The 27219-nt window shown below is 36.2% G+C and overlaps 1 protein-coding gene across 1 annotated transcript in view; it reads left to right on the top strand.

Annotated features, from left to right (window-relative positions):
* Positions 1-21259, top strand: part of LMBRD1 (LMBR1 domain containing 1) — a 131331-nt gene extending 110072 nt beyond the window's left edge. Inside the window, exons 15-16 of the mRNA XM_006159629.3 lie at positions 20426-20517; positions 20694-21259. Of these exons, the coding sequence (XP_006159691.1) occupies positions 20426-20517; positions 20694-20807 (206 nt within the window). The 3' untranslated portion in view covers positions 20808-21259. The remainder of the gene's footprint in view (positions 1-20425; positions 20518-20693) is intronic.
* The last annotated feature ends 5960 nt before the right edge of the window (positions 21260-27219 follow it).

The following is a 27219-nucleotide window of genomic DNA, read 5'->3' as shown; positions in this document are numbered from 1 at the left end:
AAAAAAAAAAAAAAAAGAGAGAGAGAGAAAGAGAGAGAGAGAGAGAACAGCAGAGGGCATGGTGGTTAAGGTGCTGGACTCCCACATGGACTACCATGGTTTGAGTCTCAGACCTGGTGGCAAAACTCATGCTAGATTTATGTATGTGCATGCCCAAAATCCTGAGAGGAGACTGGAGGAGGGATTGCAGTGTAGCCATGGTGGTGCTGGGGGAAGAGGGGGGTGTGATTTCTAACTTTCCCTCTCTGTCCGTCTCTCTGTCTCTGTCTAGTAAGCATATGCACTCTATGCCAATAAACACCCCCCCCAAAAAAAATATAGGACAACAAATGAGAAATTCACCGTTAGGTAACTGAATATCCACCTAATGGGTATTCCAGAAGGTGAAGAAATTCAGACAATCCCTTAAGTGAAATATTCTCTAAATCTTAACAAATATAGAGGGATCTGGAGCCAGGAAATACAAAGGACACCAAATAGTTTCAATATAAGAAGATCCTCTCCATAGCACATCATAGCCAAATTGGCAAAAATCCAGGACAAAGGGACCAGCAGGTAGCAGGGTGGTTAAGGCACTTACTTAACATGACCAGTTCAAATCCTGGAGGCTTGAAAATCATACCATGCGTATGTGTGTGCATGCACAAATTCCCAAGAGGAAAGAAAGTAAAGGAGAAGGGATTGTGGTTTGGCCACCTGCCCAGGAGGTGATTTCTCACTTTCCCACTCACTAGCTCTCTCTGTCTGTCTCCAGTGAGTCTATGTACCCTATGACAAAGACCTAAAAAAAAGTCAGAGACAAGGATGATATTCTAAAAATGGCGAGAGAGAAACTTCAACTTAAACATACAAAGGATATTCCATCAGACTAACCTCTAACCTCACATCAGAAAGAAAACAGACCAAGGAAATAATGCAAAGATATAATTAAAATATGAAAGAAAAAAATCTAGCCAAGAATATTAATTCTCAAGATTATGTTCCAAATGGGAAGGAAAAATAAAATCATTGCTAGGAAAACAAAAACTGAAAGAATTTACCAACACTAGACCAGTTCTTCAAGAAATGCTTAAGGAAATGCTACATCAAGAAAGCAATAGGGGACAAATAGAAATAAAAATCACAATGACGGGAACCAGCAGTTAGCGTAATGGCTATGTCACTGGACTCCCACGTAGTCGACCGCGGTTCCTGTCCCGGACCCGGTGGCTTAAAACTCACGCCGGGCGCATGTGCATGCGTGCCCAAGATCCCGAGAGGAGAATGAAGGAGAAGGGATTGCGGCGTGACCATCCCCCCTGGGGGGTGATTTCTCGCTTTCTGTCTCTATGTCTCTCTCTGTCTGTCTGGCGAGTGCACACGCCCTACAGTGAAAATCTCTCAAAAAAAAAAAAAAAACAATGACTATCAAAAATAGCTGAGATAACTCCACATATACTAATAATAATATTAAATGTTAATGGATTAAATTTTCCACTTAATGGGGACCAGCAGGTGGAGTGGTGGTTAAGGTGCTGGACACTTACACATGGTTGACCACGGTTCAAGTCCTGGACCTGGTGGCTTGCTTTCTCACTTTCTTTCTCTCTCTCTCTCCCCCTCTGGTAAAATTAGGCATAAATAAATGAATAAATAAAAAATAAAATCTTAAAAAAATAAATTCCCCAACTAAAAGACACATTATTAAAATAATGAATTAAAAAAAATAAACAGGAGCCTATATATGCTGCTTACAAGAAAATCTCTTTTGAAAGTATCAACAAAAGATTAGACCATTGCAGAAGTCTCAGAAATGTCAGAAAAATAATTTGGAATATTTATCATAGCAGCATAGATACTTCATGGATAAAGGCATAACATAGATTGTAAGTGAAGGGCTTGAAAAAGTCATTGCATGCAAATAGAAACTAAAAAAACAATGGCTGGAGTCATGATATTGATATCAGACACAATAGGCTTCAAGATAAAAACTGTAAAAAGAGACCAGAACACTATATAGTGTTAAAGGGACTGATTCACCAAGAAAACATAATAATTATCAATATCTACAGACTGAACACTGGGGCACTCAAATACATAAAAGAAAGACTGCTAGATCTAAAAGCAGAGATAAACTGCAACACACTACTTGTTGGGGACTTCAACACCCTACTGTCACCACTTGACAGGTCGTCTAGACAAAAAAATAAAGAGACATAGGAGCTAATTGATACTGTAAACCAATTGGACCTGACAGACATATATAGAACATTTCACCCAACCACTGCAAAGTACACATTGTTTTTCAGCCCAATATGGAACATCTTCAATGACTGACCATGTAATAGAATCAAAACAAGCCTTTACAAATTAAAAAGTGTCACAAATATATCTAGCATCTTTTCTGATCACAGTGGAATTAAACTTGAAATCAACAACAGAGCCTTTGAAAATCCACAAAAACATGGAAACTAAACAGTTTACTCCTTAACAACTTCAAAACTAATGAAAAGATTAAGACTGAAATGAAAAGATTCATTGAAACCAGTGATAATGAACATACAATGCTCCATAATCTTTGGGATGCCGTGAAGGCTGTCCTAAGAGAGAAGTATATAGTAATTAGTGCCCACAAGAAAAAAAATAGAAAGGTGGCAAATAGATAACCTAATGACACATCTCAGGGAACAGAAAAGCAACCACAAAAATACTAGAACTAAATAAGATTAGAGCAGAAATAAGTGAAATTGAGAGTAAAAGAACAATGAAATACAAAAATCAATGAAACAAAAAGTTGATTTTTTTGAGAGGATAACCTCATGAAGCAATAAATGAAAGTAAATTATTCTAATAGGAAAATTAAATGTTATGCTATAATGATATTATAAACAATTCTGTTGGATGGCAGAAAGAGATAATTGCCTATTCTGCACAGGGGGTACTATAACATTTCATTTGTATCCAAAGAAAAAGTTAAATCTAAATGAATGAACCCGAAGATACTTCAAGCAAGAATAACATAAATATACTTGGCTTGTTATACTAACAATAAATCTTGGCAGGAGCATTGAATATTTGGAGAATGCGGTGAGGGAAGAAGCAAGGAATATAATCCCGAAGTTCCTTTTTAAATTCCATGAATCTGGAATCTTATTTCTGCTGTCCTACTTTATTATTTTATCTTTTCTCAAAGTCAACTTTTGTTTACTTATTTGAGCATTAGAGTGACTGGAAATTGAATTATCTTTATCAATCAAACTTCATATATGTGAGCTTATTTCTTTTAAGTATATTTGTTAATATATAGAGAGATTTTTTTAAATAATCAAATGATCTTTAGGGTTATATTTTATCTTGAAAATATGATGATATTCAAACAAATGGTTATGATGACTCAAGTTAGATTCTAAAATAGAAACTTTTATGATAAACTAAACTGCATAAATACAAAAACCTGGACAAAATTAAAGCCTAAAGCAAACTTATTTGTGGGAAGTGAAAAGAGGAAAAATGAGAATTATTCTGTATAATAATAATGGTAGAGAAGCAGTAATAAAATAAACTATTGCTGTCACACTTTAGAAAAGTATCTATAGTTAAACACTAAGTTCTTAAATTTAAGTCTATATCCCTGGTGGTTTAACATGATACATTTTACCCTACAAAATGATGGAATTTATTTTGGGAACATAAAAGTGAGTGAGTATAATGCTACTTGGTAATTCCTTAAGTACTTTGATTAAAAGGTATAATTCCTTATGAAAATGAATTAATCTTTCTTCATTTAATTTTGAATCTGCTACAAAATAACTCATCTTTTACATTTCTCTACCATTTCGGGTATTAATTTCTAACATCAAATAAACTTTAATTTAATTATAGACATTATCAGTCATGTCAAATGAATCATTCTTTGACTAGGTTTACAGGATATATTCCTTTTTAGACTGTATGCAAAAAGAGAGTTTAAATCTGCAAAGAACGTAAAAACTCTTCAGAAATTAAACCACTTCTCTAAAGGCACAGATTACTTTAAAACTTATTGAAGAATGTTCTTTAATAACTCACCAATTTAAATGCAAAGATGGTTTCTGTATTTGATGAATTTAACTCAGCTTTATTAAACAGTTTAAGACTATTCTGTGATTTTTTTTTAACCTATTTTTAACAATAGGCATGATGTTCCTATGTGAAGTTTTTGCTTTGAAAGCTATGGGCAGGAACATGCAGATTTTCTAGTCAGAATTGGTTAATTTGATAGCCTCAACAACCCAGCTATATTTTCTCTGGTTGTGATTATCTGGTTGTGTTCCAGATAATCCTGTGAACTCCAGCATATTGTTCATCCCTGAGTATGCCATTTAATTTTACCAATTCACAACAAAGACTATATACCATTCCCAAATGGTATATAAAATATTTAATAAATATTTAATAAATATTAAAAGGTTTTTTAATCTCTCAAAATAGGGGAACCAACACCAATATAATGTTGGGCATGCTAGACATTTCTGGGCACAGAGTTATTTCCCTGTCTTGATGCTAAATACTGAGGATAAGCAAACACAGTTTAACCACTTGCTCTAGGAAATACTCACTCCTGACTGTGGACCAGCTAAAGTCGCTTATTTATCATGATTTATTGCTCAGTAAGACTTGCTTCAAGACTTCTCATTTCATATACTCACCAATCCAAAACTGTTTGTCATAAACTTAGCCTTCTCTAACCAATGTGTAACCTCCATTAAGGTAGTCCAGCCCAGCCCCGTCTCTAAAACCTTACTATACTCTTGGCTGCCTTTTCCTCCTCTTTTTCTAACTTCTACTGTAGTTAGACTAATAAACTTAGCTTTGCTAGTCAGTGAGGTTTTTTTAGTGGTGTTTGGAGAGTTGACAAATGATAATTTATAAGCTAGTCATGCTGAGTAATTTTAAGAGAAATATTAAGAATTCAGAATTGTACATTTCTGTTCTTAATTTTTAATTGCCTACCAGTTTATCTGTATGAACATGCCTGTTCTGCCAACCCGTAAACTTAAAGTCTCAGATTAAACTAATTTCCTTCTTTCTTCCATTTATCTTTCACTTCCCTTCCCCAGTCATGAGGTGCGAATATTACTCTATTCCTTAGTTTTCCCTATTTATTCCAGTGAATGTGTTGAAACATAATCATATATTTCCTCACTTCCAGTAAGAAGCCAGTTTCCAAGTGCCACCAGAGTTAGATAACAAATAGCAAAACAGAAAGAAACAAGGGCATATTTATTCCTAAATGAGAATGTTTTAAAGAAAAATACAATGTAATGCTAAAGCTTTTTATGTTTTGACATAGAAAAATAAATGCACTGTGACACTAGGTGGAAGAGCATATTATGTTATTGTTTAACACTTTTATGCATAAACAAAGTTTAAAATCTGGTCATACCACAGGTAAGAAGTAGAAAAACAAAAAATATTTTCTTTTTGATAGGTTTTTGCTATAGGACATATGTGCTCACCAGAAAGACAGAGAGAGACAGAGAGACAGAAAGTGAGAAATCACCCCCCCCCAGAATGACCACACCTCAATTCCTTCTCCTCCATTCTCCTCTCAGGATCTTGGGCGCGTGCATGCACACACACACACACACACACACACACACACACACACACATACACATACACACACAGATGCCCAGCATGAGTTTAAGCCACTGGGTCTGAGACTCCAACCGCAGTCAACTACATGGCAGTCCAGCGATGTAGCCATTACACCATCTTCTGGTCCCAGACGCAAAAAAAAAAAACAAAAAAAACACTTATTTTTTCTGTAATTTAACAAACCATTAAACAATTTAAGGGTGAAGCATTGAGATAAAATATAGTGACCTGCATCTGCCAAACAGAAATTGATTTTAGAGAAAAATTATTCCTTCCAATTTATTGAAAACTGGGATTATGGAAAGTAGTTACTTAGATTTAAAAAAAAAAATTTAGTTCTTAAATTTTTATTATCTTTTCCTAGAATGTGGAGTATTTCCTTTTACTTGAGTTTTTAAGTTTCTTTATTAGGACTCCAGGTACCTAATCTGTGCTGTTGATCATTTAGTTTACCACTAACAATGGAATGAAGTGATTATTTTTGTTTTTTCATGCTCTTTCCCCAATTTGGTCTGTATAAAACGAAAGAAAAGAGAAGGAAGGAAGGAAAGAAAGAATTTTTTAAAATGCCTTGCAGAAGCACATATTTCTTTTAAAAATTGTTTATTTAATTTAATTAATTAACTTATTTATTCTAATCTGATCAGAGAGAAAGAGAGGGAAAGTAGGAAAGCAAGCAGCCAGGTCTAGGATTCAAATCATGGTCAGCCATGTGGATGTCCAGCACCTTAACCACCACGCCACCTGCCAGCCCCTAGAAACAGATCTTACTTAACCACTTAAGGATAAAACTGGGACCAGCAGATGGTGTAATGGCTATGTTGACTGTGGTTTGAGTCTTGGATGTGATGACTTAAAACACACAGGGCATGTGTGTGTGCCTGCCCAAAATCATAAGAGGAGAATGGAGAAGCATCCCCCCTGTGGGGGGATTTCTCGCTTTCTATTTCTCTGTCTCTCTCTTTCTGGTGAGCGCATGTGCCCTATAGCAAAAACCTCTCCAGAAAACAAACAAAAAAAAAAAAAAAAAAAAAAGAAAAAAGAAAGAAAGAAAAAAGAAAAGAAAAACAAACTGGAAAGAAGAAAACCAATGTTGTTGAATGATTACTGCACTGGTTGACAGTTGACTTATACACTTATAGATAAAATGTCTCTTTAAAGAAAAGCTAATTTTAACATGCTGAATATAAAGCTGACCAAGGGATTACATTAGAAACTAAACCTTAAGGAGTAAGGTTTAAAAAGTGACACTGATGCTTTGCCATAACAGTGTTTGTGAATGGTGGTGTACACCTAGTGCTGGCCCATAAAAATAATGTGAAATGAAAATGGCGCCAGCCTGTCTTGATTTAAGGCATTTTTGAATATGTACTATCACCTTAACACCTCATACCTCATAGTAAGTAAAGCTAATTCATTTTTGCTTCTTGGAATTTTATAATTAACAAAATAACCTTCTAATGGGGAATAGAAAACATCTGGTTTCTCAAACTCCAGGTTTCTCAAACTCGAGAGCATCGGGCCCTAGCCTTCTAAAAAACTGTATGGTCTTTTTGTTCTATAGCTTGCAAAGTTGGGGTGGGGATGGAAAAACATAGTTTTTAATAAGTATAATTAGTATAAGGTGAGGAAAAGTCAGTCGTACTAGAATTGTGATAATTTTTATAGCCTTATTTAGAAAGTTACCCTATTTATTTGAAGAATATTATCCTATTTATTTGAAGAATACATTAAGTAATTTAAAAGATGTTGGCATATCTTCTTTAGTAATACTAACAACCATAGTGCTGTTAGCCTTGAAATTGTAAGAAAAAAATGTATAAATGCCTTAACTTCCTGTATCACATGTGATCATTTAATTTTACTTACCTACCATATTGCTGTGCTTTTTCCATATAGTAAATATTTACTGATGTGTGCTATGGGCTAGGTACTCTTCTAGTGCAAGGAATAAAGAACATTGGACAGTGGAGTATTCACGTGTCCATGGGGCTGACTTGAGAGAAGGGAGCAGACTAATTTTAAGTATGTCCGGTAGTAAATATTATGGAGAAAAGTAAAGTGCCAGAGAAAGGCAGATTATGCTTAGGAGGAAGGATGATCCCCAATTTTAAGTGCAGTAATAGAAAGGAAATTCTTACTGCGAAAGTGACATTTGGGCAGAAACACCTCATGCAAGTGAGGTGCAGACACAGATGTCTGGAGAAGGCCATTCAGACAGAGCTCACAGTACAGTTGGTGGGCTTGAGGAGTAGAATAACAGCAAGCAGATCATTTTCAAGGATTTTAGCTTTTACTTTGAGATAGAAAGTATGTGAAAGATTATGAGTCAGGGTGCGACATATTCTTAAGGGATCGCTTTGACTACTGTGTTGCATATAAATCAGGGCTTGGCAAACTTTTTCTGTAAAGGATCAGATAGAAAATATGTTAGGCTTTGTGGAATTTACAGTAGTCTGTCACAGCCATTCAGCTCTGCCACTGCAGCATGAAAGCTGCCATAGCCGTTCATGACGCATCCATTATGTTCCAATAAAGCTCAAAAAGCTAGAGGCAGCCCCAGTTCTCCTTGAGAGCAATACTTGTCCCACCCAGTACAGTCAATAATGAACCAAGGATGAAAGCAGGTTAGCAGGAAGGTTTTGCAGTAGTGTAAGGGAGCGTTAGTGCTGGTAGTGGCAGTGGCAAGAAAAGGTCAGAATCTGGACATATCTTGAAGGTAACGCTAATAGGATTTGTTGATGAATCTAGTACAGAGATTGAGGGGGGAGTAGTCAGGCTTGATGCCTGTTTAGAGTTTCAGTTAGACAATATTTGCTTAATGTTTCACTTGTTTTGTTAATAGCTTGAATACTTATCTTGAAAATTTGTTTACACCTATTAAGCTAGACATTTTTCCTTTGAGCCTAGTTGGCTTTCTTTTGTCCTGAGCATTCCTTCATAGAGGGCCAATAAGATAACTTACTAACTGCTCCTGCCACAGTCGGTCATTTCACATTATCTCATTAGGTTTCTATTATGGTTGAAAGAATGGATGTAGTTGTAATGCAATATGTAGCTTAGAAGTCAAGGAAGAAAGCAAAATAACGATGTCAGCTCACTAGCAGTCTATGGGTATCTCTAAATGAGACTCAGCAAGCATGTTAAATAAAGATGCAGAGCCTTGCCTTATTTTGGCAGTATATTTATAAGAATGTTTAAAATGACTAGCTCTTGGGGAAGACAGTGCAAACTATTAGATAAGGAATCTGAAGTAGTGCGGGGACTGATTTCATTACTTCTCATGCTACCAACTACTGTTCAAAGCACCAACCACCACTGTCCTCATTCACTCCTGCTCTGCACCTAATCAGTTATCAAGGACTGCAAAGTATGTTGCCATAATGACTCTCCTATCGCACCACCGCTTAAATTACTGTGCCTTTTAACTGTAGCTTCACTGTAATCCATGTTACATAGTGTTATTAGCTAATTGTTCTGACACTGTGATTATCCATGCATCAGACCCACTTGGAAGGTTTGTCAATCCACACTGCAGAGTTTTAAGTTAGTGGCTCCGAGGTAGGACCCTAGGATTTTCTGATAATTCTAGTCTGGGAATCACACTATAGAAACTGCTGTTGTAGAGTACTCTCATTAATGCCATTTCTTAAAAAAAAACAAAAAAAAAAACTGTACTTCAAAAAAATTCTGACTGATAAATTCAGTCAGAATTTAAAGACTATCATTATGTAACCCATTCAACAAGTTTCTAGCTTTTTTTCTATTTTCTGTACATGGCCATCTTTTCTACCTTTGTGTTTTATCTCCTCATTCAATTGTCAAACTGGTCTCTACCTTTACCCCTCCCATTTTCTTCAGTCAGAATCCTGACCACCTTACAAGGGTTATTTCAAACCTTTTTTCCTATGAAGTCTCATAGCATTTATACTTCTTATAACATTACTTTATTCTCTCTTAATATATGTCATTTATATATATTATATCTATTTTACCTAAGGGCTACATGTAGGAAAGTAAGCGTTTATGAATAAGAATATATATTTAATTACAATATCTTTGTGTCCCTCAAGCAACATGTCAGATGGAACCACAGTTTTTGTTTGTTCCTTTAGTCTTTCTCTTTTTGAATAGTGTTATCAAAGTAACATGAAATTAATATGCCTAATATCTTCTAGCTTTTTGCCCACTTTATCTCTGGACTTCCTTCTAGGAACACACTGACTTCATGTTCTCTGCTCTCTCATACTGCTACTCAGCTTTACAGATTTGAATTACAAATTTTAATACTAGGATTTCTGTTCATTAGACGTCTGATGCATTGTAAACCATATGTGCTTCCTTGATTTCTTCCCCTAAGCCCTAGTTTTGCTAGAACAACAACAACAAAAGTCTGGGGGCCTGCAGGTGGCGTGGTAGTTAAGACATTGGACTCCCACATAGTCGACCACTGTTTGAGTCTTGGATTTGGTGCCTTGCTTTCTCACTTTCCCTTTACTCTCTTTGGTGAGCACATGCACTCTGTAGCAAAATAATAAGTAAATAATGATAAAAAATCCTTGTGCAAAATGCATATCTGAAAAGTCCTTATATAGCTAAAACATATTTGTTTGGTCTTCACAATTGACAGGTGGTTTGATTGTGCTCCTAAATGGAAATCATTTTCTTTTAGAACTTTAAAGGTATTATATCATCTTTTACTTTCATTTTAAGTGATGAAATCTAATGCCAGTCCATTTCTTCTTCTCAAGCTAATTTCATGGGGTTTTTTTGGGTTTTTGTTTGTTTGTTTTTCCTATTTTCTCTGTTTTCCTTTTGGAGCACTACTGTTCATTAGTGGCTAGATATCTTCAATTGATCACCTATCTCATCACAGTTCTTATTGTCAGCTTTATCACCAGTATTCTCAATTTTTAATTTAATGTAATAAATTCTTTCTTATTCAAGTAATTTATTGTTCTGATCTTTTTAAAGCATTCTTGTTTATGGATGTAATATGTTCAAGTATCTGAAAACACTAAACATTTTTCTTAATGGTTTCCTTTAAGTAAGTTACAATTGGGCTAGCTGGGAATTCTTTTTATCTTGTTCTTTCCCTCTCCTGCTGATAGTTTTGTGTATATATCTGGTGATCTATTTATATTGATGTCAGTTTTTATTTAAGTATCAGGAACTAGGAAGCCTTATTGCTTGGAATTCTGTGCATTGGGCTGGGATCTTGTAATCCTCAAGCTATGTTTTAAAATAAATGGGAGGAAGGGGCCTCTAGGTAGCGTAGTGGTTAAGGTGCTGGAGTCTCATGTTGCTGACTGTGATTCGAGTCCTGGACCTGGCGGCTTGAAACTCACCCTGCGTGCTTGTGCATACAAGCCTAAAATCCTGAGAAGAGAATAGAGAAGGAATTGTGGCATGGGCATCCTCCTTGGGGGATGATTTCTTGTTTTCTGTGTTTTTGCTTCTCTGGTAAGCACAAGTGTCCTATAGCAAAAATCTCTCTAAAAAAATGAATGAATGAATGAATGAATAAATAAATAAATAAATAAATTAGAAAAAATAAAAGGGAGGGAAATACCTGTTTTACTAGAAACCTTTTATACAAGGTATTCCACCTTATAAATTATTGTTGAAACCTCATCAGTTGAGGATACTACTCCCATTTTCTTTGCTGTTAAAGAATTGCTTCTAGCTTTATTCCTATCTGTTAACAGTAAGGAGGTCATTTTGAACCAGAAAGCTTAATTGTCAGCAGGTTGAAATAGTTCTTCAAGGTTCAGTAATATAAATTTATCTTTTATTTGACAAGTAATAAAGTTGGGTTGATCACCTAATTTGACATGATTCTAGTAAGTCCATAAGATAGGAACTGCAGTATTTAAGCTAGAGTAATGAAATAGAATTATCGAAGCATTGCCAGACATTGGTCTCCAGCATCTATGTTTGGCTTTCTTGTAACCAAAGAGAATAGAGACTGAACACCAAGAGGGTAGTTTATCAATTGACCTAGAAAGTATTAAACTAGAGGCTCATGCTTAGTGAATTCTCACCACAGAGGAGGAATCTGCAAGGAAAAGCCAAATGTATAGTAATGTAGCATTTATATAAGCATAGAGTCAGAAAGAAGGCCTCATTGATTTTATTGGCTAGCTGAGATATCCTGGTGTATTGTGTCCCTTGTCAAGCAAGGGTGCCATGCAGACCATAAAATGGAGCATCGATCAGAGCATTGTTTTTCCTGGATTTTGCTAGAGATCCAGAAAGGACCCTGGTATTGAGTCCCTTTTTTTAGATGATGTTTTGATTGTGTTAGTAAAAGTCAACTAAGACAGTATAGTAAAGTTAATTAGTTTTAAGTTTTCTAAGTTCTCCAGAGATTACATCAAAGCCAACCTAAATAATTTTGTAAACTTCTCGATCACTCACTTATAGATTATTGCTTATGGTTGCTAAGTCCTAAAACATTAATCTTATTTTTTTTAAATCAAATGCAGATGTCTTTCTAAATTTAATTCTTAGAAAGTTGACCTAATCATTATCTGTCACAAACAACATTATCTATATGTCACTTAGAAAGAAACTGATATTAGAAGTTAAAGGACTCCCCCGAGTCTCAGTATAAATGGCAGCCGTAAGAAGTAAGTCTCAGTTTTCTGTCTCAAATTTTAATACTTTATTTTATGAAAAAGATAAAGCAATAGAAAACAGTTTCTTTGTATTTGACTGTTTTGGGACAATGAAGACTAACAGATAGTAAATTTCAAAATTTAGAATTCACCAATACAATTTGTGATAATACAGTTTCTACAGGTTATATGCTGGTGCTTACTTTTTATGCCTTCTTAACTTTATGTGGCCAATTAATTAAAAAATAAAATTAAGAACATTCTTTCTTAAAAGAGTAATTATATAGGGGCCAGCTGATGGCATGTTGCTTAAGGCTTTGGATTCCCTCACAGTTGACCACAGTTTGAGTCCCAGACCTGGTGACTTAAAAATTGTGCTGGGTACATGTGCATGCATCACCAAAATCCCTAGAGAAAATGGAGGAAAAAGGATTGTGGCGTGGCCATCCTCCCTGTGGGGTGATGTCTCACTTTCCTTCTCTCTCTCTCTGGCAAGTATTTGTGCCCTATGGTTAAAAAAAAAAAAAAAAAAAACCTTTAAAAACCAATGTTAAAAAAAAAAAAAAAAAAAAAAAACCACTTTAAAAAAAAAGCAGCAGCAGCAACAGCAGCAATATGTATTTTAGCACCTTAGAAATACCTTAAACTTACTTAAATATAATCAAAGCTTAGACTAGCCCCCATAGCCTAGTGATTAAGGGTGCTGGATTCGACATGGCTGACTGCAGTTTGAATTTCAGCCCCACCAGCCTTGGAAGACACAGCAGTCACGTGTGCATGCCCAAAATGCCAACAGGATGGAGACATGGAGGAGAATGTATTACAACATGATTGTGCCCCATTGGAGGATGCTTTTCCTCTCCCTCCCTCCTTTCCTCTCTCTTTTTCTCTCTCTCTCTTTCTGGCAAGTGCATGTACCCTCTGACAACTAAAAATGAGGGAAGGAAATATAATCAGAGCTCAACACAAATTATATTGGTTCTTAACATTTTTTAGGGAAAAACAGTAAGAAATGCTATCCTTATTAGCCCAGTACAGCTTGTGTATTCTTAAGATATAATGCAACCATTCCTTTAGACGTTCCATCATTTCTGAGGTTCGTCAATTCTTTTTTCCCCTTCCCCCACCTTTTGCAGTGAGATTTAATAGCACATTGATTTAACTGTGCCATTTGTCAAAAAAAAAAAAAAAAGTTTTAAATTTTGTCAGAGGGCACATACTCTTGCCAAAAAGTGAGAGAGGGAAAGGAAAAAAGCACCCTTCATCAATCTCCTCTTTCCTCCATTTCTCTATCCACTCAGGATTTGGGGAACAAATGTACATACACCAAATGTGTTTGTCAAGCTGCCAGGTCCAGAACTCAAACTATAGAGTTGACCGCATCGGATACAGCTGCCTCAACCATCAAGCCATGGCACTCGCCCACCATTTGTCAGATTTTAAGATCTGCAACTTTTACTTTTATTCCATATTTTCATTATTTCTACCCTCCTGATTATTTGGATATATGTTGCTACTTTCTCAAATAATTTAATGTGTATTTTTTTGTCTGCTCTAAGTCTCTTTGTAGGATGATGCTTAAGATTTTACTTCCTAAAAAATCTCTCAAATCACCCCTCTTTTCTTCCATCACTACAAGTTTTTTGTTGTTGTTGTTGTTCTCTTAAATAGCCTCCTAGCTTGATGAATCTCTACTCTCAATCCCTCTTCAAGTATATACTGTACTAGTGTTATTCCCCTTCTTAAAACCCCTTGATAAATGATTCTCAATCATATCACAATAAAGTCTAAGTTCTGTAGCCTGTATACAGTTAAGATGTATCTATTATAAATATTTAACCATTGCAAGACCCTAATCAGAAACCAAAGTTAGCATAATTATGATATGTGAAGTGACATTCTAAATAGTCTAATCATCTGAAAAATCACATTGTCTCCACAAATATGTACAATTATGATATGTTAGTGAAAGATTTTTTTAAAAATAAAGCATTTAAAATAAATACAAGTTAATTTTTTGTTTTTGTTTATTCTCATTAGTCAAACAAAATACTGGCTTTAATATTGTTCTGCATGGGGTCAGCAAGTGGCTTGGTGGTTAAGGTGCTGGACTCCCACATGGCTAGTAGTGTTTCAAGTCTTGGATTAGGCAGCTTGCTTTCTCACTTTACCACTCTCTCTCTCTGTCTCTGTTCAAATTTAAAATAATAATAATAATAAGTGAGAATAAAATAATTTTTAAAAATAGGGACCAGCAGTTATCGTAATGGCTATGTTGCTGGACTCCCATGTAGTTGACCGTGGTTCACGTCCTGGACCCGGTGGCTTAAAACTCATGCTGGGCGTGTGTATGTGTATGCCCAAGATCCCGAGAGGAGAATGGAGGAGAAGGGATTGTGGCGTGGCCATCCCCCCTGGGGGATGATTTCTCGCTTTCTATCTCTCTGTCTCTCTTTGTCTGGCACGCACATGTGCCCTATAGCAAAAACCTCTCCAAAATAATAATAATAATAATAATAATAATAATAATTTTTAAAAATAGTGTTGTTCTGCATGGCACATGAATTCTCTCTAACAGCTAACAGCTTCCCTGAATATACATACGTAGCATGAGGATCTGGATTATAAATAAAATACAAATATAGAAGTAAGTAATTTAGCTGATTTAAAATGAATGCTTAACATTTTGATGGCTCACTTGTGGCTTAAATCAACACCTAGTGTTTTTAAAACCCTTGTTTTTAAAGTAAAAGGGACTATTTGTCATAGTTAATAACCAAAGTTACCTTAGTGTCCATCAACTTACAGTAAAGATGACATATCAAGTGCTCTAAAAGGAAACAAGAAACATACTGCAGAAGTTGTCAGGTAAATCAATAAAAGCTGCTGTTACACCACCAAAAAAAAAAAAAAAAAAGATGATTTAATTGCATTTTCTGTGTGTTGTTTTCTGTTTGATGATACAGGTGAGAAGATGTATGGAAGGATAGTAATAGAGGAGTCAGAATTTTCAGTGTTATATATATTTCAGGTGTCTCTTTTAATTTTTTCTTTGTTTTTGTTTGTTTATAGCCACTATCATCAGAAAACAAAGCCATTTATTGTTTTCAACTTTCATTGTTAAGTTTTAATCTGGCACAACAGCATTTTCCTGAACACTTCTGATTTTAAAACAGAACACCTAAATGAAACATCTAACAATTTAGGTCTACTTTGGAGGTCAAATCAAGGTCAAAATAGTCATTCTAATTTTCTTAAATAACTGTAGAAAGAAATCTATAGCTCTCGTAGATATCTGTGATTCAAGTGAACAGCTAGAAGAGGGCAGATAATGAAAAAAGATACTCCCCTCCAGGACCTAATGGTGGTGCAGTGGTAAAACGGAGTGCTCTGTGAGGCTGACCCATGTGGGAAGGCTCCCAGTTCATACCTGAAGACCTCGAGTATGCCCAGTACACATGTGTCCATGTTCCAGGGCTTGCCGAGGCTGGGGTAGATTGAAACATCAAGAAGTTTCCTCCAATTAGTCAGTCTCACTTGATTATGACATATATGCAGGGAGCTTATTAAAAATTATTATGTGGATATGTGCTAATTTATGTAACTATAATGATACATAATATACATACAAGGAAAACTGGAGGGAGCTGTTACATACTTATGTGGATTTTTAGTCTAGAGTCATTCTCATCAACAAAGCTGAGTAGTAACAAAGATTTTACCTTTTAATTTTATTTTAGAAGCTTATATCAAAGTTCATAACATTTTTAACATTTTTAACCATGTAAAAAATGTGATAGGAAAAATATTTAAGATATAGTTTTGGTGTTGGGCAGAAGAATCATAGAATATAAGCCAATTTAAAATGTCACTGACTGGATTATTAGAGCTCTGCGGAAGAATGATTTGATTTTACTTGCTTCTGCCAGCTCAGCCTCAGTCTGATAATCTCTGTTCTTGCCCTGGAATTTTTAATTGAATCAAGTTCTGACTCCCAAAATATCTTTCAGTATGGAAATGAGTAATAGAATTTTTTTTAAGTTGAAAGTATTAGCAGGATTAAGACTGAGTTTCTTCAAACAAGTTTATACTTGTACAGTGGAGCTCATGTAACACTTAACCCATGGAAGATACTGTTCTTGTTTTTGAAAGAATTATGAACAGGCCTTTTTTCTCCACAGATTCTCGACTGTTCCTCTTTGGGTTTGAAATAAATAAATTGGATTTTTTTTTCTTTTTTTTGTAAAGAGAGATTTTTGCTATAGGGCACATGTACTCACGAGAGACAGAGGGACCAAAAGTGAGAAATCACCCCCCAGGAGGATAGCCACACTACAATCCCTTTTCCTCTCTGAAGTTTGGGCAAGCACACACACATGCCTGGCATGAGTTTTATGCCTCTGGGTCTGGGACTCGAACCATGATTGACTATGTGGGAGTCCAGTGATGTAACAATTACCCCATCAGCTCGTCCCTAAATTGGATATTTTTATTTAAAGGTATATTACTATTTAGCAGGTATATCCTGTTACTGAGTATACACATCTGAATTTTGCCAAATCTATTTGAATCCGTCTTAACTATAGAGACAAAAATATAATGGAAATGCACACAGTAATCATATTAATATTTAACCATTTACTTCCCTTACTACTATTAGATACATACTTCTAAACATTAAGATTAGCTATTTTTCTTGGAACCATTTGAACAGGTCTTCAGCACTGTGTTCTCATGGGTTTGGTAATATCTTGTCAAAGAAAAAGAGAGAAAATTAATATTAACTGTACATGATGCTTTTAATATACCTCATTTGGTCTTTACAACGATCCAGTGAGGAAAGATGACGAGATCACCATTTTACAAGTGCGTAGGCTCCCCAGTTCAGATTTGCCCATTCACGTGGCTAAGAAATAGCCAAATGATACTCCCTTCCAAATCTTTGAGCATGTAGAGCCTAGCTTTTCCTTCACATGCTGAATGTTTTAGTTATACTTTGATTTTTTAAGACATATTCAAGGGTCACATTTTGACATCCTTGGAATCTTACCAGATTTTAATTTTTAAAATTAGAAAATTTACTATTAAGTAATATAAATCTTAAATAAAATAGCTCCTCTTTGAATTTATTTTACCTCAACCAACAGTCATGTTCAATATAAATGAATGTATCTGTTGGGTACTTTATAATACTTAGGCTTATTTAATGGAGGAAAAAAATGACAAATCAAATAGTTAAATGACTATGAAGTAGGACCAGAAGATGGCATAAAGGTTTTGTTGTTGGACCCCAATGTAGTTGACCACAGTTCGAGTCCTGGACCTGGTAGCTAAGAACTCTCGCCAGGCACATGTGCTTGTGTACCCAAGATCCTGAGGGGATTGCAGCATGACCAACCCTGGGTGGGGGGTTAATTTCATGCTTTGTGTGTCTGTCTCTCCACTGAGCACACATACCCTACAGCAAAAATTTCTTAAAAATTTTTCCAAAAGATATTACTATGGGACCAGTAGTTAGCATAATGGCTATGTCGCTGAACTCCCATGTAGCCGACCACGGTTCAAGTCCCAGACCTGGTGGCTTAAACTCACACCGAGCACGGTGTGTGTGCATGCCCAAGAACCCAAGAGGAGAATGGAGGAGAAGGATTGTGGTGTGGCCACCCACCCAGGGGATGATTTCTCACTTTCTGTCTCTCTGTCTCTCTCTGTCTTTCTGGTGAGTGCACGTACTCTATAGCAAAAACCTCTCCTCCCCTCCCCCCAAAATACTATGAAGTAAGTTCTATTAAAAAGTGAGAATAAAATGAGGTAGCAGTACAGAGTGAGTGATAAAGGAATTTTGAGAATAAAATGAGGTAGCAGTACAGAGTGAATGATAAAGGAATTTCCTACCTAGGAGTCTCCTTTGGTAGACAGACTCTTGAGAATAAAATGAGGTAGCAGTACAGAGTGAGTGATAAAGGAATTTCCTACCTCGGAGTCTCCTTTTGCTAGACAGACTCCCAGTACCTAGGATTACAGCCATAGTCTTTGGTGCAGAACCATTCATTCAGCCACTGCTGCTGAAGGCTTTTTAGTTTCCTTAGTGAACTATGAGTATTCCTGTTAGGCTCTTCTGTTGATAAAGAGAGCAAAGAACATGAAGGAAGCCCATGAAGCATCAATAGATTGTCATTAGATTGTTCGTCCTTGCCAGTGAAAAGAGGAGGTTGCTTCTTTCTTTAACTCCCTGCTTTCCTGCCAGTAAAAGAGTCAGCTTTGTCCAGTTTGCTATCAAGCAACTCCGTAGTAAATGTTACAGTAGTATAGATAAGATTTAGACCATTAGACCTCTATATAACATATCTAAAGTTTTATGTAACAGATCTTGTAGTTTCATAACATATAGCCTAAATTCTTCTCTTCAGAAAACTATGTGGCAGCCAGAAAAATAAATAAATGAAGTATATTAGATTCCTCATATAAAAGCTGGACTATAAAGCTCCCACTTCAATTTTATATTGTAAGAGAAAACAGCACTTGCATATTGAAGCAGAGAAGAGAGTTCATAAAACAAGTAAAATGTGTATTTTCTTCATTAGCAATAGGATATGATATTGGTCTCTTAAGTGCCTGTTGAATTTTTTGCCATTGTTCATTTTGGTTAAAAATATGAAGAAATCATAATCTCTTTTGTAATTAACAGACTAAAAAGAAGTTGCCTTGTAAAAATATATTTTCTTGTATAAAGAATAAAGGTGGGACCAGCAGCTGGCGTAGTGGTTAAGGCGCCAGACCCTCCCACATGGCTGACTATGGATCACGTCGCCATTGGGCTAGCCCCATAGTCTAGTTAAGGAAGCCAGATCATAAATGGCTGACTGCAATTTGAATCCCAGGCCCAGGGCCTTGAAAAACATGCTAGGTGTGTGGGCAGATGTGCCCCAAGTCCTGACATGATGGGGAAATGAAACAAAAGGGATTATATCATGACCACACCCCATTGGTGAGGTGGAGATTGCTTTCTGTCTGTTACTCTCTGGTAAACACATGCAACCTCTGGCAGGTAAAAAAAAAAAAAAATAAATAAAAAGGAAAGAAAAAAAGAAAGGCCCTCTGGAATTTATGAAGTTGATACCTTATGTTAGCTGTAATATAATTTTTCACTCAGTTATGTTTTATTCTGCCCAGATCATTTTAAATGGCTTGTGTAAACAAGAAGGCCCTCTGGAATTTATGAAGTTGATACTTATGTTAGCTGTAATATAATTTTTCACTCAGTTATGTTTGAGTAAACAAGTATTTTCTTAGCCTTGGTTTGTATTTAAATTTATATAGGTAACTTTATAACTTAAAGGAAATATACATTTTGATAAAATGAGTATGGAGTCTGACATTTTATCTTTAAGAGTTACATTTAGAGCCAGCAGGTGGTGTTGTGATTAAGGCGCTAGACTCTCACATGGCAATTGGTGTTCAAGTCCTAAACCTGGTGGCTTGCTTTCTCAATTTTCCTCTCTCTCTCCCTCTCTGTGTCTTTATTTGCATGTGCCCTATAGCAAATAAAATACTACTAATAATAAATAAAATACATAGTTCCTTGAAAAAAATTAAAAACAGAGTTATGCTTTATTTAGAGAAAAATATATAGCTTATTTTCAGTTTTAGCTGTATCAGCAAACATATCAATAAGTATGTTTGTATTTTTTAAAAAGAACAACCATCTTTTTAATAGCAGTTTTAAAAAAAAGAAAAACTTTTATGTTTGAGCTGTCCTGAGAATGTGTCATCTTGGAAAAGTGCAACTTAATATTAACCACACCTGATTTATCTTGTTCACTTTTTGTTGGTGTTCATCAGGAAAGCTTTCTCTTTTTTGTTTTAGGATATGCATGGTACTTCAGGTTAAAATAATTTCTCCATTTCAAATAAATTGAACTAGCTAGTATAATTTTTTATGTTCTTAAGATCTGGATTGCATTGATGGCTTTTACTTTTAAAAAGCATGTCATATTAGTTGGGCATTTGACACTGTATTATGATGATTGAACAAACAGGCTTTGGAGAGAGACCTAGATTTCATTCCATCTCCTAAGACTTGCTAGCTGTGTGAGCTTGACCTTTGATAAATAACCTTTTAGATACAGTGTTACTAATTTTAAGTAAGAAGCTATCTCATCATAGTCCTTTATTTGCTCTTACAGATCAGTGTACTGTTACCCGGACATATCTATTTCTTCACAAGTTCTGGTTCTTCAGTGCTGCATACTATTTTGGTAACTGGGCCTTTCTTGGGGTAAGTACAAATATCCAGGGATAATTTGACCTTCCTTTATAAAGTTAAATGTATAAACTCTTGGTTTGTATTTTAGAAGTTCATTTGTATTAGAGTCCTGCCATTGAATTTTAAATGCATTGCCTCTGGATTATTTTAAATTTGAAAAATAACACATGGCTCATTGAAATCTACAGGTATTCTTGATTGGATTAATTGTATCCTGTTGTAAAGGGAAGAAATCAGTCATTGAAGGAGTAGATGAAGATTCAGACATAAGTGATGATGAGCCCTCCGCCTATTCTGTTTGACAACCTTCTGTCTTAAAGGTTTTCTAAAGCTTACTGGATATCTATTATGCATTTTTAAAGTGTTAAACTACTATTAGGATGAACTAACTAGCTTTCATCAAAATGGGAGCATGGCTATTAAAAAAATCTATATTTTTTATGTTTTTCTGAAGTAACAGTATTGTATCATAGGTTAACATTTAAAATTGCTATAATACTATGTAAATATAAAACTACCAGCTTTGTGAGGAAATGTTTGTGGAAAATTTTTTTCTCTGATGTATAATAGTGTTAAATTGATTAAAAATCTTCCAGAATTAATACTCCGTTTTGTTGCTTTTTAAAGATCTTATAAATCAATTGTATCTATACCCTAGGGTCTCCAGAATAATGTGGAATTTTAAAGTATATCTGATTGTCTAAAAATAATATTCACAATGTATCTGACAAATAAATGTTACTCTAATATGCAACTTGTTTTGAATTTTCTACATAAAATCATTAGTGCCACTCAAGTAGATTTTATGAAAGGACCTCAGACCTACTTACTGCTCTAAAACCTTGGCATTCTACGATGCATTTTGTTGTTCAAGTATTAATCCATTAGGTATCTTACTACCTCTATCTTATTTAAAGCATATGTATGGTTGTGGGTAGCTTTTGTTGATAGCTGACCACAAAATTTGTATTCCAGTATAAGTATCAAAATTTTCAAAAATAATTAATCCTAAAAATAATCAGTTTACTTATCAGCGTAGGATATATAGCAACATATTTTGGTTTTAGATACTTTTTCATTCTAAAGTTTTGGAATTTACAATTTGCAAGTGAAAACTATCAGTAGAGTGTTTTGAACACTTTCTAGATAGCGAAAAATAACCGCAAGTGATAGTTTACTAACATACGCAAATTAGAACTTATAAAACAGTACATGTAATGATCCGTGTAGTAAAATACTATCATGTGGTCCAGCATGTGGTCCATGGTGGTTAAGGCATTGGATTGCACATGGCCAATTCCACAGTTCAGGTGCCTGACCTGGTGTCTTGAAAAACAGACTCGACACGTGGGCACATGCCCAAAATCTAGAGAGGAGAATGGAAGGAGGAGATTGTGTCGTGGCCATCCCCAACCAGAGGGTGATTTCTTACTTTTCCCCTACCTCTGTTGGTCTCTGCCTCTGTTTCTAGCAAATGCATGTGCCCTTTGGCAAAAATCTAAAGAAAAACAACTATTGTGTTTCCAGAAAAGATTTAAGAATTAACAACCATCTCCAACTTAATTCTCTTTGAGTTTTGTACCACTTTTCTCTGTTTTAATTTTTTTTAAAGGATTTTTCCATAGAGTACATGAGCTCCCATAAAGGAGAAAGACAGTGAATGGAAAAGTGAGAACTCATCCATACATAGTCCCTTCTCCTCCATTCTCTTCCTGGGGCTTTGGGCACACACACACACACACACACACACACACACACACACCAGGCATGCACACATACTAGGTGTGAGTTTCAAGTCACTGGGTCTGGAACTCAAACTGGAACCACCACACCACCTGCCGTTTACCTCTGTTTCAATTCTTTGCCTCTACTTTCAGAGCCTTAATGTTTGACTTCTGCTTTCTCACTTTCCTTTAATGTTATTCACCAAAATTTCATTCTCTTCTGTTCTTATTTAACATTTTCTTTGTGGACAATCTCACATAACCTTGGAGCTTATTTCCCCTAAGCTCCAAACTTTTACTTACTTGTTAATTACAATCACTGTGTCAATCCTTGCAAATTGAAATTTCTTTTCATCCATATTAAGCCTCCTTCTGTATTTTTTTTGACGAATAGCATCAATTCATACCTGATTGCCTAGACTGAAGACAAAGCAAATCTCTTCATCTGTTATGTGTATCTTATTCATCAAAGTCATGTTGATTTCTACTTCTTACTGTCCTTTCATTTGCTCCCCTTTTTTTTTCATTCCTACTTCCCACTCACTATTATAAACTCAATTGCATCCATTCCAAAATTTATATATTAATATCTTGACCTCCCTAGTTCCTTATATGACTGTATAAGGCTACTGAGTAGAGTCCTGATCCCATATGGCTTGTAAGAGGGGAAAACATATCTGGAATATTCATGTACAGAGGTAAGGCCATGTGAGGACACAGTGAGAAGGCAGTGTACATGTCAAGGAGAGAGGAAAAGAGACTCCAGTCCTGCCAGCACCTTGATCTTGGACTTTTAGCCTCCAGATCTGTGGGAAAATAAGTTTCTATTGTTTAAGCCACCTCATCTGTAGTATTAGGCAGAAAAAGCCACTAATACTCACTAGTCCTTGAACTTTCTCACTCTCCTTTCTGCCAAGTCAAGACCCTTTTCATTCTTTCGTTGACATTTAAAATGCACATTTATTATTTCATATTTTCTTTCTCTGTAAAAAACGTCCAGCTATTTTAGAATGAAATCCATAAGCCTTCGTGTGATATCTCACGCCTTTTCTGGTGTCTCTTAGCTCACTCCAGCTTCTTCTGCCGTCCTCACATCCTTTATATGAGCCAAACTAGCGAATGTTTTGCCTGTATCCACATGGCTATGATTCTTCACACCTCCAGTGCTGAGCTATCCCTTTGGCCCTTTCCTTCCTTTTGTCTCTTAAGAAAATCCTTATTTTTCAAGTCTGAACCTTAGCATTTTCTCCTCAGGTCTCTCCTCCACTAGACTCCCCAGGCTGTTAGGTGCTGGCTCTTCCCTACTGGCAAGGTCCTGTCCAGGGTGTTGTCATTTACTGCATTTACGTCTGTCACCTCTAGACTTTAAATCCTTGGAAACACATCTGGTGTTTCAACTTTGTTCCTAGTGCCTAGAATAGCTCCTTGTACATGAAAGGTACTCTGTTGGCAGGCACATTTTCTACTTAGAAGCTTTAAGCCTGTCTGTATGGCTTAAGTAAGATACAAACTATATTTTGGTTGAGGCAGAATGTATATTTAGCCTGCTTTTGAGATTTATTTTGCTACCTAGAAGTTTAGAAGTATATTTGTTTTGAATATATATGTTTCGTTACTTAGAGGAATGTTTTGTTTTTGTCAGACCAACTTCTTAGGTTTTTCTTCTCTTTTACTGTTTTTTTTTTTTCTATATTTTTTTCTTAGATTCTAAAAATTTGTTTACTACATATTTAAAAGTTTACTTTTATTCTAACACTAAAGTTTTTTCTAAATCTTCTGGTATAAGGGAATTGTCAAACTCTGTATTTTCATGAAGGTAATTTAAGCATATGAATTTCACTAATGAAGGACAAGCTTTTTTTGAAATCCTTCTGAAAATGGCTAACTAGAAATCATCTAGAACAATAACCTTCTAAAACACTAAGGTCCTCATGTTCTATTCTAACTTTATATAAGTGACTAATGTATGCAGCAAGGCACTGGCAAAGATGAGGACCCTGGAACTGGCTTCTAGATAGGTGTTGCTGTAACAAAGGAAATGAAAAATATGTATAATAGAAGGAAAGAAATTCAATTAGGAACTCCAGGAAAATAAAAAGCTTTGTAGAGGAAAGAATATTTTCATAGTAAGATACTGAGCTCTTCAAGGAATGTTATGTACATAATTACAATAACATACTATTATAAAATCAATCCATAGATAAAGCACAACATACATTGGTTATAGCATTTAATTTAAAACCACTAGAGGGCCAGCAGGTGGCATAGTGCTTGTTAAGGCACTGGACCCTATATGGCCGACCATGTGGTTGAGTCCCAGGCCCTGTGGCTTAAATACCATGCCAGGTTGGGACCAGCAGTTAACATAATGGCTATGTTGCTGGACTCCCATGTAGTCGACTTTGGTTCAAGTCCTGGACCCAGTGGCCTAAACTCAAGACAGGTGCATGTGCATGCATGTCCAAGATCCTGAGAGGAGAATGGAGGAAAAGGGATTGCAGCATGGCCATCCCCCCTGGGGGGTGATTTCTCGCTTTCTGTCTCTTTCTGGTGAGTGCATACACCCTGTAGCAAAAACTTCTCAAAAAAAAAAAAAAAAAAGGAAAAAACTAACAAAGACAAAAAACCATGCCAGGTGTATATACATGTGTGCCCAAAATTCTGACAGGAGGAATATATGGAAAGAAGGGATTATGGTGTGTCCATTCCCCATGGGAAGTGATTTCTCACTTTCCTTCTCTCTGTCTCCAGCCAGTGCACACACCCTGTGGGAAAATTTTTTAAAATAAAATTTAAAAAGACCATATAGAAAGGTAGTTTATAGAGGTAGGTGGTGGCATGCTGGACCTGCATGAGGAAGGTTCTGGGTATATGTCCCAGGACCCCTCTTAGCATTTCAGGTACCTTTGTCTGTGCCCAGGCTGACTGAGACTTGGTAGATCACAGCATGAAAACCCTGTTGGGGGTGTCTGTCTGTCTCTCTTTCATGGGAGAAGTAAATAAACTTTTTAAAAAGAGTTTATAAAAATGGGGCCTGCCCAAGGCATGGTTAAGGCAGCTGGATTCTACATAGTTGACTGTGTGATTCAAGTCCTGGATCCAGCAGCTTGAAAAACACGCCAGGCATGTATGCACGTGCATTCCCGAGACCCTGAGAGGAAAATAGAGGACAGGTGATTGCAGTGTGGCCATCTACCCGGGGTGTGCTTTCTCACTTTTTCTTTAATGCACATGTTCTATAGCAAAAACTAGTTTATTAAGAGAGAAGATAGAAGAAGACAAGTGGAAATAGATCTGAGCGGGAATGTTAAAATCCTCATTTTACAAGGAGGAAGAGGAAAGTCGAGAAATACTGTCTCTAGTAGAAGGAGAACGAGTATTGAAAGATGGAAAAACATACCATCCCAAAATATGCTATTTGGGCACAAGGATTATTTTGAGCTAAAGACACTTTAAAATCAGCAGATGGGGCCAGCAAGTGGCATGGTGGTTAAGATGCTGGACTCCCACATGGCCAACTCTGGTTTGAGTCCCAGACCTGGTGGCTTGCTCCTCATTCTCTCTCTCTCTTGCATAAGTGCACATGCCCTATAGCAAATGTTAAAATAATACTAACAATAAATAAAATAAAAACGATTCTAAAAAATATCCTAAAATACTAAAATCAGCTGATGGAAGAGCAGTGCACTGATCTCCCCTTCTCCTTTCCTAAGAGCAAGAGAGAAAACCCCCACGTGGATGATATCCTCCCTATACCAGAAGGAAAGTAACCTTATTGCCAAGACTGAAAAAATCTGTGTGAACAAACTGATTTACCCTCATCTTCCTTGTTACTTTTGCACATTTGCTGCCCTTGCCCAAAGCTGCTTTGTCGTGTTACATTTCCATGACTGACTATTCTGCCCAATTCAGTTGTTAAGCATTCGACTCCAGCTGCTTCTTTGGGTCTTCATTTCCTTATGAGGGCTCCCGTGTCACACAAAACTTACATTAAGCAAATTTGTATGCTTTTTCTCTGTTAATCTGCCTTGTAACAGAGCCCCAGACTGAATTCTAAAATGAATAAAGAGAAGATTTTTTTCCCTTCCATACAGTTTATTAAAGTTATGAATGCAAATGTAATCAATAGAACATCTTAAATGGTACTATAACAATGTTAGGAGATGAAGGAAGAAAGGGGAAAATGTCTCAAGCAGGAACATTCTTCCCATAGGAAGCCAGAAAATAATATTTTAAATGGATAAATATAGAAATAGCAATATATTAAAATCTGTAACAAATACATTTAAAAGGTCATATATTAAAGGGGAAATTATATCAGAATATAGAATACAATTATACATAAATATATCTGAATTTTTTGCCAACCAAGACAAAAAATAGATAATGGTTTCTTTTGTCTTTTGAAGTTTCTGCCTTAGGTGCATGCACTTACTGGAGAGACGCAGAAAGAGACAGGAAGAGGGAAAGTGAGAAATCAACCCCCAGGGAGGATGGCCATGTTTCAAATCCTTCGTTCTCCAGGAATCTTCGTTCATACCTGAAGTGATTTTTAAGCTGCTGGGTCTGGGATTCAAACTGTGATCAGCCATATGGAAGTCCTGTGCCATAACCAGCTACACCACCTGCTGGCCCAGATAATGGATTTTTTTTACATTTGTTAAAAGGAAACACACAGGGGTCAGCTGGTGGAGTGGTGGTTAAGGCAGCTGTCCCATATGGATGACAGCATAGTTTGCCTCCCGGACCAGTGGCTCAGAAAATGCCCTGTGGGACCAGCAGTTAGTGTAATGGCTATGTCACTGGACTCCCACTGTCTACTACATAGTTGACCACGGTTCGAGTCCCAGACCTGGTGACTTAAACTCACACTGGGCGCGTGTGCGTGCGTGCCCAGGATCCCGAGAGGAGAATGGAGAAGGGATTGCAGCATGGCCATCCCCCCTGGGGGGGTGACTTCTCGCTTTCTGTCTCTCTGTCTCTCTCTGCC

This window comes from Tupaia chinensis, unplaced genomic scaffold (genome assembly GCF_000334495.1).
Source record: "Tupaia chinensis unplaced genomic scaffold, TupChi_1.0 Scaffold000639_1, whole genome shotgun sequence".
Taxonomy (NCBI): domain Eukaryota; kingdom Metazoa; phylum Chordata; class Mammalia; order Scandentia; family Tupaiidae; genus Tupaia; species Tupaia belangeri.
Note: the sequence above shows the minus strand (reverse complement) of the source record. Positions and strands in the feature narration are given on the sequence as shown.